The sequence below is a fragment of the Petromyzon marinus genome, chromosome 75, assembly GCF_048934315.1.
Source record: "Petromyzon marinus isolate PM22_M1 ecotype Great Lakes invasive population chromosome 75, UKy_Petmar_22M1.pri1.0, whole genome shotgun sequence".
NCBI classification, from domain to species: Eukaryota; Metazoa; Chordata; class Hyperoartia; order Petromyzontiformes; family Petromyzontidae; genus Petromyzon; species Petromyzon marinus.
This window is the reverse complement of record NC_133741.1, coordinates 5370577-5385311: the sequence shown is the minus strand read 5'-3', so window position 1 is coordinate 5385311 and position 14735 is coordinate 5370577. Positions and strand designations below refer to the sequence as shown.

The 14735-nt window shown below is 51.1% G+C and overlaps 1 protein-coding gene across 3 annotated transcripts in view; it reads left to right on the top strand.

Annotated features, from left to right (window-relative positions):
- Positions 1–3952: 3952 nt before the first annotated feature.
- The window catches only part of LOC116936988 (uncharacterized), an 82177-nt gene continuing 71394 nt past the window's right edge, over positions 3953–14735 (top strand). Inside the window, exons 1-3 of one of the 3 annotated variants that reach the window (XM_076056332.1) lie at positions 3953–4212; positions 10351–10484; positions 12105–12514. In XM_076056332.1, the coding sequence (XP_075912447.1) occupies positions 10363–10484; positions 12105–12514 (532 nt within the window). In that variant the 5' untranslated portion in view covers positions 3953–4212; positions 10351–10362. The remainder of the gene's footprint in view (positions 4213–10350; positions 10485–12104; positions 12515–14735) is intronic. The other 2 variants (XM_076056334.1, XM_076056333.1) reach the window with 2 other exon arrangements.

The window sequence follows — 14735 nt, the reverse complement described above, 5'->3', positions numbered from 1 at the left end:
TTATCTCTCTCCTCAGTATTTATCTCTCTCCTCAGTATTTATCTCTCTCCTCAGTATGTATCTCTCTCCTCAGTATGTATCTCTCTCTCAGTATTGATCTCTCTCCTCAGTATTTATCTCTCTCAGTATTTATCTCCTCAGTATGTATCTCTCTCCTCAGTATTTATCTCTCTCCTCAGTATTTATCTCTCTCCTCAGTATTTATCTCTCTCCTCAGTATGTATCTCTTTCCTCAGTATTTATCTCTCTCCTCAGTATTTATCTCCTCAGTATGTATCTCCTCAGTATTTATCTCTCTCCTCAGTATTTATCTCTCTCCTCAGTATTATCTCCTCAGTATTTATCTCTCTCCTCAGTATTATCTCTCTCCTCAGTATTTATCTCTCTCCTCAGTATTTATCTCTCTCCTCAGTATTTATCTCTCTCCTCAGTATTATCTCCTCAGTATTTATCTCTCTCCTCAGTATGTATCTCTCTCCTCAGTATTTATCTCTCTCCTCAGTATTTATCTCTCTCCTCAGTATTTATCTCTCCTCAGTATTATTTCCTCAGTATTTATCTCTCTCCTCAGTATGTATCTCCTCAGTATTTATCTCTCTCCTCAGTATTATCTCTCTCCTCAGTATTTATCTCTCTCCTCAGTATTTATCTCTCTCTCAGTATTTATCTCTCTCCTCAGTATTTATCTCTCTCCTCAGTATTTATCTCTCTCCTCAGTATTTATCTCTCTCCTCAGTATTTATCTCTCTCTCAGTATTTATCTCTCTCCTCAGTATGTATCTCTCCTCAGTATTTATCTCTCTCCTCAGTATTTATCTCGCTCCTCTCATCACAGTCTCCTCCCCTATCTCCTCTCCTCAGCATCTCTCACCTCTCATCTCACCTCTCCTCCCCCCAGATTTTCTCATCTCTTTCCCCTCTTCTCTCCCTAGATTATCTCTCCCCCCTCTCTCCTCTCATCAGTATCAATCTCACTATCTCTCTCAGTATCAATATCACTATCTCTCTCAGTATCAATATCACTATCTCTCTCATCAGTATCAATCTCACTATCTCTCTCAGTATCAATATCACTATCTCTCTCCTCAGTATCAATATCACTATCTCTCTCCTCAGTATCAAGATCAGTATCTCTCTCAGTATCAATATCACTATCTCTCTTCAGTATCAATATCACTATCTCAGTATCAATATCACTATCTCTCTCAGTATCAATATCACTATCTCTCTCCTCTATCAATATCACTATCTCTCTATCAATATCACTATCTCTCTCCTCAGTATCAATATCACTATCTCTCTCAGTATCAATATCACTATCTCTCTCAGTATCAATATCACTATCTCTCTCCTCAGTATCAATCTCCTCAGTATCTCTCTCATCACTATCTCTTCACTATCTCTCTCCTATCTCCTGTCCTCACTATCTCCTCACTCCTCACTATCTCTCCTCAGTATCAATCTCCTTACTATCTCTCTCTTCAGTATCTCTCTCTCATCACAGTATCTCTCCTCATCACTATCTCTCCTCCCCTCACGGTATCTCTCCTATCTCCTCAGTATCTCTCTCCTCCCCTCACGGTATCTCTCCTATCTCCTCAGTATCTCTCTCCTCCCCTCACGGTATCTCTCCTATCTCCTCAGTATCTCTCTCCCCTCTGGGTCTCTGTGTGAATCGTGAACTATCACCCAGGGTTCTCTCATATGCTAGGGGCTGAACAATTTTGCGGAAAAGATCTCATCGCGATGTTTTTTTCTGGGTGATAGTGATAGAAATGGCTATGTTAAAGTCAAAGCATACACATCCACAGAGGCACCTAGTACAAATCAAACAGGAGAATTTAGCATTGAAATAATAGCTGAGTGATTAGCTTGTGACTGGTCACAGAAATGGCTATGTTAAAGTCAAAGCATACACATCCACAGAGGCACCTAGTACAAATCAAACAGGAGAATTTAGCATTGAAATAGCTGAGTGATTAGCTTGTGACTGGTCACAGAAATGGCTATGTTAAAGTTAAAGCATACACATCCACAGAGGCACCTAGTACAAATCAAACAGGAGAATTTAGCATTGAAATAGCTGAGTGATTAGCTTGTGACTGGTCACAGAAATGGCTATGTTAAAGTCAAAGTATACACATCCACAGAGGCACCTAGTACAAATCAAACAGGAGAATTTAGCATTGAAATAATAGTTGAGTGATTAGCTTGTGACTGGTCACAGAAATGGCTATGTTAAAGTCAAAGCATACACATCCACAGAGGCACCTAGTACAAATCAAACAGGAGAATTTAGCATTGAAATAATAGTTGAGTGATTAGCTTGTGACTGGTCACAGAAATGGCTATGTTAAAGTCAAAGCCTACACATCCACAGAGGCACCTAGTACAAATCAAACAGGAGAATTTAGCATTGAAATAATAGCTGAGTGATTAGCTTGTGACTGGTCACAGAAATGGCTATGGAGCGTTCGCTCCAGCGCTGTCCTACCAGACAGTCTCGTCCCCTTCACCTGATGAAGGCCGCTTGTGTTGTGGCCGAAACGTCGTGAGAATTTTATTGTGTTATTTTATCACGTGTGTGTGTGTGCATGCATGTTGTGTGTGTGTGTGTGCGTGTGTGTGCGTGCGTATGTGTGTGTGTGTGCGCGTGTGTGCGTGTGTGCTCGCTAACAGCACCCGCCCCTACAGTCTGTTAAGGCTATACGGGGGATCTTTATCTTTGTGCGCGTGTGTGCGTGCGTGTGTGTGTGTGCGTGTGTGTGTGCGTGTGTGCGTGCGTATGTGTGCATGTGTGTGTGTGCGCGTGTGCGTGTGTGCTCGCTAACAGCACCCGCCCCTACAGTCTGTTAAGGCTATACGGGGGATCTTTATCTTTGTGCTTGTGCGTGTGTGTGTCATCGTCAGCATCGTGAGGAAGGGCAACGCAGCGTCACTGGGATCCCGAGCAGCAGCATGAGCGAGGGCAGCAAAGAGGGCAGCAGCAGCAGCAGCAGCAGCACCGCGGGGAAAGAGGGTGGCAGCGGAGGGAGCGGAGGGAGCAAGGAGGCGTGGAAAGTAAAAACTTTGGCGGAGATCCTGCAGGAGAAGCGCCGCAGGCGGGAACAACACGCGGGCGCGAGGGAGGCTTCGAGAGGAGACACAGCGGGAGGGAGGGAGGCTTCGAGAGGAGACACAGCGGGAGGGAGAGAGGCATCGAGAGGAGACACAGCGGGAGGGAGAGAGGCATCGAGAGGAGACACAGCGGGAGGGAGGGAGGCTTCGAGAGGAGACACAGCGGGAGGGAGGGAGGCATCGAGAGGAGACACAGCGGGAGGGAGAGAGGCTTCGAGAGGAGACACAGCGGGAGGGAGGGAGGCATCGAGAGGAGACACAGCGGGAGGGAGAGAGGCTTCGAGAGGAGACACAGCGGGAGGGAGAGAGGCATCGAGAGGAGACACAGCGGGAGGGAGGGAGGCTTCGAGAGGAGACACAGCGGGAGGGAGAGAGGCTTCAAGAGGAGACACAGCGGGAGGGAGAGAGGCTTCGAGAGGAGACACAGCGGGAGGGAGGGAGGCATCGAGAGGAGACACAGCGGGAGGGAGAGAGGCTTCGAGAGAGACGGGGAGGGAGATATCGAGAGGAGACACTCCGGGGGCGAGAGAGACGGCGAGGGAGACGGGGAGAGAGGCGGCGAGGGGAGACACGGGGGTTAGAGAGACGGGGAGAGAGGCGGCGAGGGAGACAGCGAGGGGAGACACGGGGGTGAGGGAGATATTGAGGGGAGACACGGGGGTTAGAGAGACGGTGAGGGAGACCGGGAGAGAGACGGGGAGGGAGATTTCGAGGGGAGACACGGGGGTGAGAGAGACGGTGAGGGAGACGGGGAGGGGAGACACGGGGGTGAGGGAGACGGTGAGAGAGGCGGTGAGGGAGACTGGGAGGGAGACATCGAGGGGAGACACGGGGGTGAGAGAGACGGGGAGAGAGACGGTGAGGGAGACTTCGAGGGGAGACACGGGGGCGAGGGAGACGTCATCCCGGGCGGACACGGGGAGAGAGACATCCCGGGCGGACACGGGGAGAGAGACATCCCGGGCGGACACGGGGAGAGAGACATCCCGGGCGGACACGGGGAGAGAGACATCGCGGGGAGACACGGAGACGACACGCGGAGGACGGCAGCAGCGGTGTGGAGACGGCGCAGAAACAGCGACTGGGGCTACGCATGTGAGTGACGCACACGCGGGGAGAGGGAGAGAGACACGGGGAGGGAGAGAGACACGGTGAGAGAGAGAGAGACACGGTGAGAGAGGGACACGGTGAGTGACGCACACGCGGGGAGAGGGAGAGAGACACGGGGAGGGAGAGAGAGAGACACGGTGAGAGAGAGAGAGACACGGTGAGAGAGAGAGACACGGTGAGTGACGCACACGCGGGGAGAGGGAGAGAGACACGGGGAGGGAGAGAGAGAGACACGGTGAGAGAGAGAGAGACACGGTGAGAGAGGGACACGGTGAGTGACGCACACGCGGGGAGAGGGAGAGAGACACGGGGAGGGAGAGAGAGAGACACGGTGAGAGAGAGAGAGACACGGTGAGAGAGGGACACGGTGAGTGACGCACACGCGGGGAGAGGGAGAGAGACACGGGGAGGGAGAGAGACACGGTGAGGGAGAGAGAGAGACACAGGGAGAGAGAGAGACACGGTGAGTGACGCACACGCGGGGAGAGGGAGAGAGACACGGGGAGGGAGAGAGACACGGTGAGGGAGAGAGAGAGACACAGGGAGAGAGAGAGACACGGTGAGTGACGCACACGCGGGGAGAGGGAGAGAGACACGGGGAGGGAGAGAGAGAGACACGGTGAGAGAGAGACACGGGGAGAGAGAGAGACACGGTGAGTGACGCACACGCGGGGAGAGAGAGAGACACACAGGGAGAGAGAGAGACACGCGGGGAGAGAGAGAGACACGGTGAGGGAGAGAGAGACACGGTGAGAGAGAGAGAGAGACACGCGGGGAGAGAGAGACACGTGGGGAGAGAGAGACACAGGGAGAGAGAGAGACACGCGGGGAGAGGGAGACACACGGGGAGAGAGAGAGACACGCGGGGAGAGAGAGAGACACGGTGAGGGAGAGAGAGACACGGTGAGAGAGAGAGAGAGACACGCGGGGAGAGAGAGACACGTGGGGAGAGAGAGACACAGGGAGAGAGAGAGACACGCGGGGAGAGGGAGACACACGGGGAGAGAGAGAGAGACACGGTGAGGGAGAGAGAGACACAGGGAGAGAGAGAGACACGGTGAGAGAGAGAGAGACACGGTGAGAGAGGGAGAGAGAGACACAGGGAGAGAGAGAGACACGGTGAGAGAGAGAGACACGGTGAGAGAGGGACACGCGGGAAGAGAGAGACACGGGGAGGGAGAGACGCGGGGAGAGGGAGAGAGACACGGTGAGAGAGGGACACGCGGGGAGAGAGACAGGCAGGGAGAGAGAGACACGTGGGGAGAGGGAGACACGCGGGGAGAGAGAGACATGGTGAGAGAGAGAGAGAGAGACACGGGGAGAGGGAGAGAGACACGGTGAGAGAGAGAGAGACACGGTGAGAGAGAGAGACACGCGGGGAGAGGGAGAGAGACACAGGGAGAGAGAGACATGGTGAGAGAGAGAGAGAGAGACACAGGGAGAGAGAGAGACACGCGGGGAGAGAGAGACATGGTGAGAGAGAGAGAGACACAGGGAGAGAGAGACATGCTGAGAGAGAGAGACACAGGGAGAGAGAGAGACACGCGGGGAGAGGGAGAGAGACACGGTGAGAGAGAGAGACATAGGGAGAGAGAGAGACACGGGGAGAGGGAGAGAGACACGCGGGGAGAGAGAGACACGTGGGGAGAGGGAGAGAGACACGGTGAGAGAGAGAGAGACACGGTGAGAGAGAGAGAGAGAGACACGCGGGGAGAGAGAGACACGTGGGGAGAGAGAGACACAGGGAGAGAGAGAGACACGCGGGGAGAGGGAGAGAGACACGGTGAGGGAGAGAGAGACACGTGGGGAGAGAGAGAGAGAGACACAGGGAGAGAGAGAGAGAGACACGGTGAGGGAGAGAGAGAGAGACAGGGAGAGAGAGAGACACACGGGGAGAGAGAGAGACACACACGGGGAGAGGGAGAGAGACACGGTGAGAGAGAGAGAGAGACACAGGGAGAGAGAGACACACAGGGAGAGAGAGACACGGTGAGAGAGAGAAAGACACGGTGAGAGAGAGAGAGACACGGTGAGAGAGAGAGAGAGACACGGTGAGAGAGAGACACAGGGAGAGAGAGAGAGACACGCGGGGAGAGGGAGAGAGACACGGTGAGGGAGAGAGACACACACAGGGAGAGAGAGAGACACGGTGAGAGAGAGAGAGACACACGGGGAGAGGGAGAGAGACACGGTGAGAGAGAGAGAGAGACACAGGGAGGACACACGGGGAGAGAGACACGGTGAGAGAGAGAGAGACACGGTGAGAGGGAGAGAGAGAGAGACACGGTGAGAGAGAGAGACACGCGGGGAGAGGGAGAGAGACACAGGGAGAGAGAGACATGGTGAGAGAGAGAGAGACACAGGGAGAGAGAGAGACACGCGGGGAGAGAGAGACATGCGGGGAGAGAGAGACATGGTGAGAGAGAGAGAGAGATACGCGGGGAGAGAGAGACATGCGGGGAGAGGGAGAGAGACACAGGGAGAGAGAGAAATGGTGAGAGAGAGAGAGACACAGGGAGAGAGAGAGACACGCGAGGAGAGAGAGATATGGTGAGAGAGAGAGACACACAGGGAGAGAGAGACATGGTGAGAGAGAGAGAGAGAGACACAGGGAGAGAGAGACATGGTGAGAGAGAGAGAGACACAGGGAGAGAGAGAGACACGCGGGGAGAGGGAGAGAGACATGGTGAGAGAGAGAGAGACACGGGGAGAGGGAGAGACATAGGGAGAGAGAGAGACACGGGGAGAGGGAGACATGGTGAGAGAGAGAGAGACACGGGGAGAGGGAGAGACACGCGGGGAGAGGGAGAGAGACACGGTGAGAGAGAGAGACACGGGGAGAGGGAGAGAGACACGCGGGGAGAGAGAGACACGTGGGGAGAGAGAGAGAGACACGGTGAGAGAGAGAGAGAGACACGCGGGGAGAGAGAGACACGTGGGGAGAGGGAGAGAGACATGGTGAGAGAGAGAGAGACACAGGGAGGACACACAGGGAGAGGGAGAGAGACACGGTGAGAGAGAGAGAGACACGCGGGGAGAGGGAGAGAGACACGTGGGGAGAGGGAGAGAGACACAGTGAGAGAGAGAGAGAGACACAGGGAGAGAGAGAGAGACACACGGACACGGGGAGAGAGACAAACGGGGAAAGAGAGATAGACACGGGGAGAGAGAGAGACGATGGGAGAGTCACAAACATGGTGAGAGACACGCGGGGAGAGAGAGACACAGACACATTGGGAGAGACACAGACACATTGGGAGAGAGAGACACACATTGGGAAAGAGAGAGACACGCGGGGAGAGGGAGAGAGACACGCGGGGAGAGAGAGACACGCGGGGAGAGAGAGACACAGACACATTGGGAGAGAGACACAGACACATTGGGAGAGAGAGACACACACATTGGGAAAGAGAGAGACACGCGGGGAGAGAGAGACACGCGGGGAGAGGGAGAGAGACACGCGGGGAGAGGGAGACACAGACACATTGGGAGAGAGACACAGACACATTGAGAGAGAGAGAGAGAGACACGCTGGGAGAGAAAGACACACACGCACAGGGACACGGAGAGAGACAGAGACGCACTGTATATCTCTCTGTGTGCGTCTCTGTCCGGCAAAAACAACCCCCCCCAAACGGGGACTTCCGTACGGGTGCGAGGGGCTCTGGTAACCCCTCCAACTTCAACCATAGCGAGCTGCCACTAAGCCACAAATTAAATATCGAACTAAGCCCGTGCCAGCTTCCCCGTTTGGCGGAGCCACGGGACCGAATCCTTTAACCCTCGGGGCCACATCCAGAAATGGCAAAAAAAAGCCACCGCGGGTGGCCACGTGGAATCGTTCGAATTCTCACTGCGGGAGGAGAGGCTGCCGCTCGGCTGTCGGGAGCTGGGCCGGTACCGCCCCGGATCTCTGCGGCAGTCAGGAGCTCCCCGTACATCGGCTCCGGCTCCTTCCACGGCAAAAAGCCACCGCGGGTGGCCACGTGGAATTGTTCCGACTGCTCGCCGCGGACGTGGAGAGAGGCTGCCGCTCCTCTGTCGGGAGCTGGACCGGTACCGCCCGGATCTCTGCGGCAGTCAGGAGGTCCGGTGGACCGGCTCTGGCTCCTGCCACCGTGAGGGGTGGACAGTCCTCTACTCGGGGCAGCAGACTGCCAAACAACAGGGTGTGGCTCTTCTCCTGAACAAAAGAATGAAGGGGGGGGCGTGGGAGCGTGGCGGTGAGGTGTGGGAAGCTGTAAGCCCCAGGCTACTTTGGGCTCGCCTTCCCATCAACCAGAGGCGAGAGGAGTGGTGGTCGTGGTGACTTATGCCCCCACCGAAGATGAACATCCGTGGAGGGATGCGGGCAAGGCCTGATAAGTCGGATGCCTTCTAAGACCTAAAGTCTTAGAAGGCATCTGTCTCTGTGCGTGTATCCCTCTCTGTATGTATCTCTGTATCTCTCTGCGTATCTATCTCTCTGTCTCTCTGTGTGTATCTCTATGTATCTCTGTGTATCTCTGTGTGTGTCTGTTTCTGTATCTGTCTCTGTGTATCTCTCTGTGTATCTCTGTGTGTGTCTGTATCTGTCTGTGTATCTCTTTCTCCGTGTATCTCTGTGTGTATCTTTCTCTGTGTATCTGTCTCTGTGTATCTCTGTGTGTATCTGTCTCTGCGTATCTATCTCTCTGTCTCTCTGTGTATCTCTTTCTATGTATCTCTGTGTATCTCTCGCTGTGCAGAGCATGGTAGAGATGGAGATCTCACGGGGAGCGGACCCCCTGGAGGAGGGGGAGCTGAGGGAGAGGTTTGTGGTGTGTGTATCTCTCTCTGTGTATCTCTCTGTGTATCTCTCTGTGTATCTCTGTGTGTATCTGTCTCTGTATCTCTGTGTGTATCTCTCTGTGTATCTGTGTGTGTATCTGTCTGTGTATCTGTCTCCGTGTATCTCTGTGTGTATCTGTCTCTGTGTATCTCTTTCTCTGTGTGTATCTGTCTCCGTGTATCTCTGTGTGTATCTGTCTCTGTGTATCTCTTTCTCTCTGTGTATCTCTCGCTGTGCAGAGCGTGGTGGACATGGAGATCTCACGGGGAGCGGACCCCCTGGAGGAGGGGCAGCTGAGGGAGAGGGTTGTGGTGTGTGTATCTCTCTGTGTATCTCTTTCTGTGTATCTCTGTGTGTATCTCTCTGTGTATCTCTCTGTGTATCTCTTTCTGTGTATCTCTGTGTGTATCTCTCTGTGTATCTCTCTGTGTATCTCTGTGTGTATCTGTCTCTGTGTATCTGTCTCTGTGTGTATCTCTCTGTGTATCTATCTGTGTATCTCTCTCTGTGTATCTCTTTCTCTGTGTATCTGTGTGTCTCTCTGTGTATTTCTTTCTGTGTATCTCTGTGTGTATCTCCGTGTGTGTCTGTCTCTGTGTATCTCTGTGTGTGTATCTCTCTGTGTATCTCTCTGTGTATCTATCTCTCTGTGTATCTGTCTCTGAGTATCTCTCTCTGTGTATCTCTGTGTATCTCTGTGTATATCTGTGTGTATCTCTCTGTGTATCTATCTCTGTGTGTGTCTGTCTCTGTGTATCTCTCTCTGTGTATCTCTTTCTGTGTATCTCTTTCTCTGTGTATCTGTGTGTCTGTCTCTCTGTGTATCTCTTTCTGTGTATCTCTGTGTGTAGCTGTCTCTGTGTATCTCTGTGTATCTATCTCTGTGTGTATCTGTCTCTGTGTATCTCTGTGTGTGTCTGTCTCTGAGTATCTCTGTGTGTGTCTGTCTCTGTGTGTGTCTGTCTCTGTGTATCTCTCTCTGTGTATCTCTCGCTGTGCAGAGCGTGGTGGACATGGAGATCTCACGGGGAGCGGACCCCCTGGAAGAGGGGCAGCTGAGGGAGAGGGTTGTGGTGTGTGTATCTCTCTGTGTGTGTATCTCTCTGTGTATCTCTTTCTGTGTATCTGTGTGTGTCTGTCTCTCTGTGTATCTCTTTCTGTGTATCTCTTTCTCTGTGTATCTGTGTGTCTGTCTCTCTGTGTATCTCTTTCTGTGTATCTCTGTGTGTAGCTGTCTCTGTGTATCTCTGTGTATCTGTCTCTGTGTGTGTCTGTCTCTGTGTATCTCTCTCTGTGTATCTCTCGCTGTGCAGAGCGTGGTGGACATGGATATCTCCCGGGGAGCGGACCCCCTGGAGGAGGGGGAGCTGAGGGAGAGGGGTGACCGTCCCGATCCGACCACCGCCTCCCACTCGCCCCTCCAGCGTGAGGACAGCCTGGAGGACCGGTAACTGAGCCTTCCACTTTGACATCAATAGCCGACATTCATAAAGCAGTAATCGTGGTTGTAATCGCGGCTGTTGTGGTGGTGGTAGTTGTGTTACTGTTGTGGCAATCGTGGTTGTTGTGTTGTGGTTTTAATCGTGGTGAAGGTGGTGGCGGTTGTGTGGTGGTGGTTGTTGTTGTTGTTGTGTTATTGTTGTGGTAATCTTGATTGTAACTGTGGTTGTTGTGTTGTTGCAGTAATCGTGGTGGTGGTGGTAGTTGTGTTACTGTTGTGGCAATCGTGGTTGTTGTGTTGTGGTTTTAATCATGGTGAAGGTGGTGGCGGTTGTGTGGTGGTGGTGGTTGTTGTTGTTGTGTTATTGTTGTGGTAATCTTGATTGTAACTGTGCTTGTTGTGTTGTTGCAGTAATCATGGTGGTGGTGGTTGTTGTGTTATTGTTGTGGTAATCGTAGTTGTTGTATTGTGGTGGTAATCTTGGTTGTAATTATGGTTGTTGTGTTGTGGTGGTAATCGTGGTTGTTGTGTTATTGTTGTGGTTGTAATTGTGGTTGTTGTGTTGTGATGGTAATTGTGGTGGAGGTGGTGGTGGTTGTTGTCGTGGTAATAGTGGTTGTTGTGGTTATTGTGGTGGTGGTTGTTGTGGTTATTGTGGTGGTGGTGGTTGTCGTGGTTGTGTTGATGGTTGTGGTGATGGTTGTTGTCATTGTGGTGGTGGTAGTCATTGTGGTGGTGGTGGTAGTGGTTGTTGTGGTTATTGTGGTGGTGGTTGTTGTGGTTATTGTGGTTGTTATGATTGTGTTGGTTGTTGTGGTTCTGCTTGTGGTTATTGTGGTGGTGATTGTTGTGGTTATTGTGGTTGTGTTGATGGTTGTGGTTATTGTGGTTGTTATGATTGTGTTGGTTGTTGTGGTTCTGCTTGTGGTTATTGTGGTGGTGATTGTTGTGGTTATTGTGGTGGTGATTGTTGCGGTTATTGTGGTTGTTATGATTGTGTTGGTTATTGTGGTTCTGCTTGTGGTTATTGTGGTGGTAGTGGTTGTTGTGGTTATTGTGGTGGTGATTGTTGTGGTTATTGTGGTGGTGATTTTTGTGGTTATTGTGGTTGTTATGATTGTGTTGGTTGTTGTGGTTCTGCTTGTGGTTATTGTGGTGGTGATTGTTGTGGTTATTGTGGTGGTTGTTGTGGTTATTGTGGTTGTTATGATTGTGTTGGTTGTTGTGGTTCTGCTTGTGGTGATTGTGGTGGTGATTGTTGTGGTTATTGTGGTGGTGGTTGTTGTGGTTATTGTGGTTCTGCTTGTGGTTATTGTGGTGGTGATTGTTGTGGTTATTGTGGTGGTGATTGTTGTGGTTATTGTGGTGGTGATTGTTGTGGTTATTGTGGTGGTGATTGTTGTGGTTATTGTGGTGGTGATTGTTGTGGTTATTGTGGTGGTCATTGTTGTGGTTATTGTGGTGGTCATTGTTGTGGTTATTGTGGTGGTCATTGTTGTGGTTATTGTGGTTGTTATGATTGTGTTGGTTATTGTGGTTCTGCTTGTGGTGATTGTTGTGGTTATTGCGGTGGTGCTTGTTGTGATTGCGGTGGGTGGTGGGTGGTGGTGGTGGTGGTGGCTGCAGGATGGAGGAGGACGAGATGCTGTCTATCCACCCACCTCAGCTGCAGGCTCCCTCCTCCCGGAAACAACAACAGCAACAGCAACAACAACAACAACATCATCACTCGGCACCATCGTCAACAACATCGTCGTCCCGCTCGCACAGCCACCACCACCGCAGCCGCCACGGCCGCCACCACCACCACCACCGCAGCGGTAGCAGCGGCGGTGGCGGCGGCCACCACCACCACAACACCACCACCACCACCAGCAACAGCACCAGCAACAGCAACCGGCTCGGCGCTGGTGGCGGCGACTCGCGCTCACACAAGACGGTGCGGAGACGCCGCAGCCGCTCGCCGCACTCGGCCGCGGCGGTGACCGCGGCGGTGACCGCGGCGGCGACGGCGTCGGCCAACAATGCTGCTACCGGTGAGGGGCATTGACGTCATCGTCGTCACGGTCATCGTCACCGTCATCGTCGTCACGGTCATCGTCACCGTCATCGTCGTCACCGTCACGGTCATCGTCACCGTCATCGTCGTCACCGTCACGGTCATCGTCACCGTCATCGTCGTCACCGTCAGGGTCATCGTCACCGTCATCGTCGTCACCGTCACGGTCATCGTCACCGTCACCGTCACGGTCATCGTCACCGTCATCGTCGTCACCGTCAGGGTCATCGTCACCGTCATCGTCGTCACCGTCACGGTCATCGTCACCGTCACCGTCAGGGTCATCGTCACCGTCATCGTCGTCACCGTCACGGTCATCGTCACCGTCACCGTCACGGTCATCGTCACCGTCATCGTCGTCATAGCCGTCAGGTCGTCATCGGCATCATCGTCATCACCGTCACCATCATCTGTGTCATTATGTAAAGGTGTCAGTTTTTTGTGCCAGTTAAAAGGGTTAAAACCTATTCCTATATCTTGTTACTGGCAAAGGAGGTCTCATAATGTAAATGTTCACCCCGAGCACCTCAATAACTCTGATAGTTCGCTGTTTTTTTGAGTTGTACGCCTTGTGGCGTCTTCTGGTCCAACACCAATGGAGACTAAAGGGCTCTAAGAAAAGCCGTCTCTGGTGTGGACCAATCAAATTCAAGGACAGTGCCAATATTATTATTATCAGAGTTGTCTCTTTTTTGTTTGCATTTTGACTGCTTGTGTTGTGGTTATTGCAAACATTGATGCCTTGAATAAAGGTGTCAGTTTTTGTGCCAGTTAAAAGGCTAAAAAACCTATTCCTATATCTTGTTACTGGCCAAGGAGGTCACATAATGTAAATGTTCACCCCGAGCACCTCAATAACTCTGATAGTTCGCTGTTTTTTTAGTTGTACGCCTTTTGGCATCTTCTGGTCCAACACCAATGGAGAGACTAAAGGGGCTCTAAGAAAAGCCGTCTCTGGTGTGGACCAATCAAATTCAAGGACAGTGCCAATAATATTATTATTATCAGAGTTGTGTCTTTTTTAGTTTGCATTTTAACTGCTTGTGTTGTGGTTATTGCAAACATTGATGCCTTGAATAAAAGGTGTCAGTTTTTTGTGCCAGTTAAAAGGCTAAAAAACTTATTCCTATATCTTGTTACTGGCCAAGGAGGTCACATAATGTAAATGTTCACCCCGAGCACCTCAATAACTCTGATAGTTCGCTGTTTTTTTAGTTGTACGCCTTTTGGCATCTTCTGGTCCAACACCAATGGAGAGACTAAAGGGGCTCTAAGAAAAGCCGTCTCTGGTGTGGACCAATCAAATTCAAGGACAGTGCCAATAATATTATTATTATCAGAGTTGTGTCTTTTTTAGTTTGCATTTTAACTGCTTGTGTTGTGGTTATTGCAAACATTGATGCCTTGAATAAAAGGTGTCAGTTTTTTGTGCCAGTTAAAAGGCTAAAAAACCTATTCCTATATCTTGTTACTGGCAAAGGAGGTCTCATAATGTAAATATTCACCCCGAGCACCTCAATACTCTGATAGTTCGCTGTTTTTTTGAGTTGTACGCCTTTTGGCATCTTCTGGTCCAACACCAATGGAGACTAAAGGGCTCTAAGAAAAGCCGTCTCTGGTGTGGACCAATCAAATTCAAGGACAGTGCCAATAATATTATTATCAGAGTTGCGTCTTTTTTGTTTTAATTTTGACTGCTTGTGTTGTGGTTATTGCAAACACGATGCCTTGAATAAAGGTGTCAGTTTTGTGCCAGTTAAAAGGGTAAAAAACCTATTCCTATATCTTGTTACTGGCAAAGGAGGTCTCATAATGTAAATGTTCACCCCGAGCACCTCAATAACTCTGACAGTTCGCTGTTTTTTTGAGTTGTACGCCTTTTGGCCTCTTCTGGTCCAACACCAATGGAGACTAAAGGGGCTCTAAGAAAAGCCGTCTCTGGTGTGGACCAATCAAATTCAAGGACAGTGCCAATAATATTATTATTATCAGAGTTGTGTCTTTTTTAGTTTGCATTTTAACTGCTTGTGTTGTGGTTATTGCAAACATTGATGCCTTGAATAAAGGTGTCAGTTTTTTGTGCCAGTTAAAAGGGTTAAAACCTATTCCTATATCTTGTTACTGGCAAAGGAGGTCTCATAATGTTAATGCTCACCCCGAGCACCTCAATAACTCTGATAGTTCGCTGTTTTTTGAGT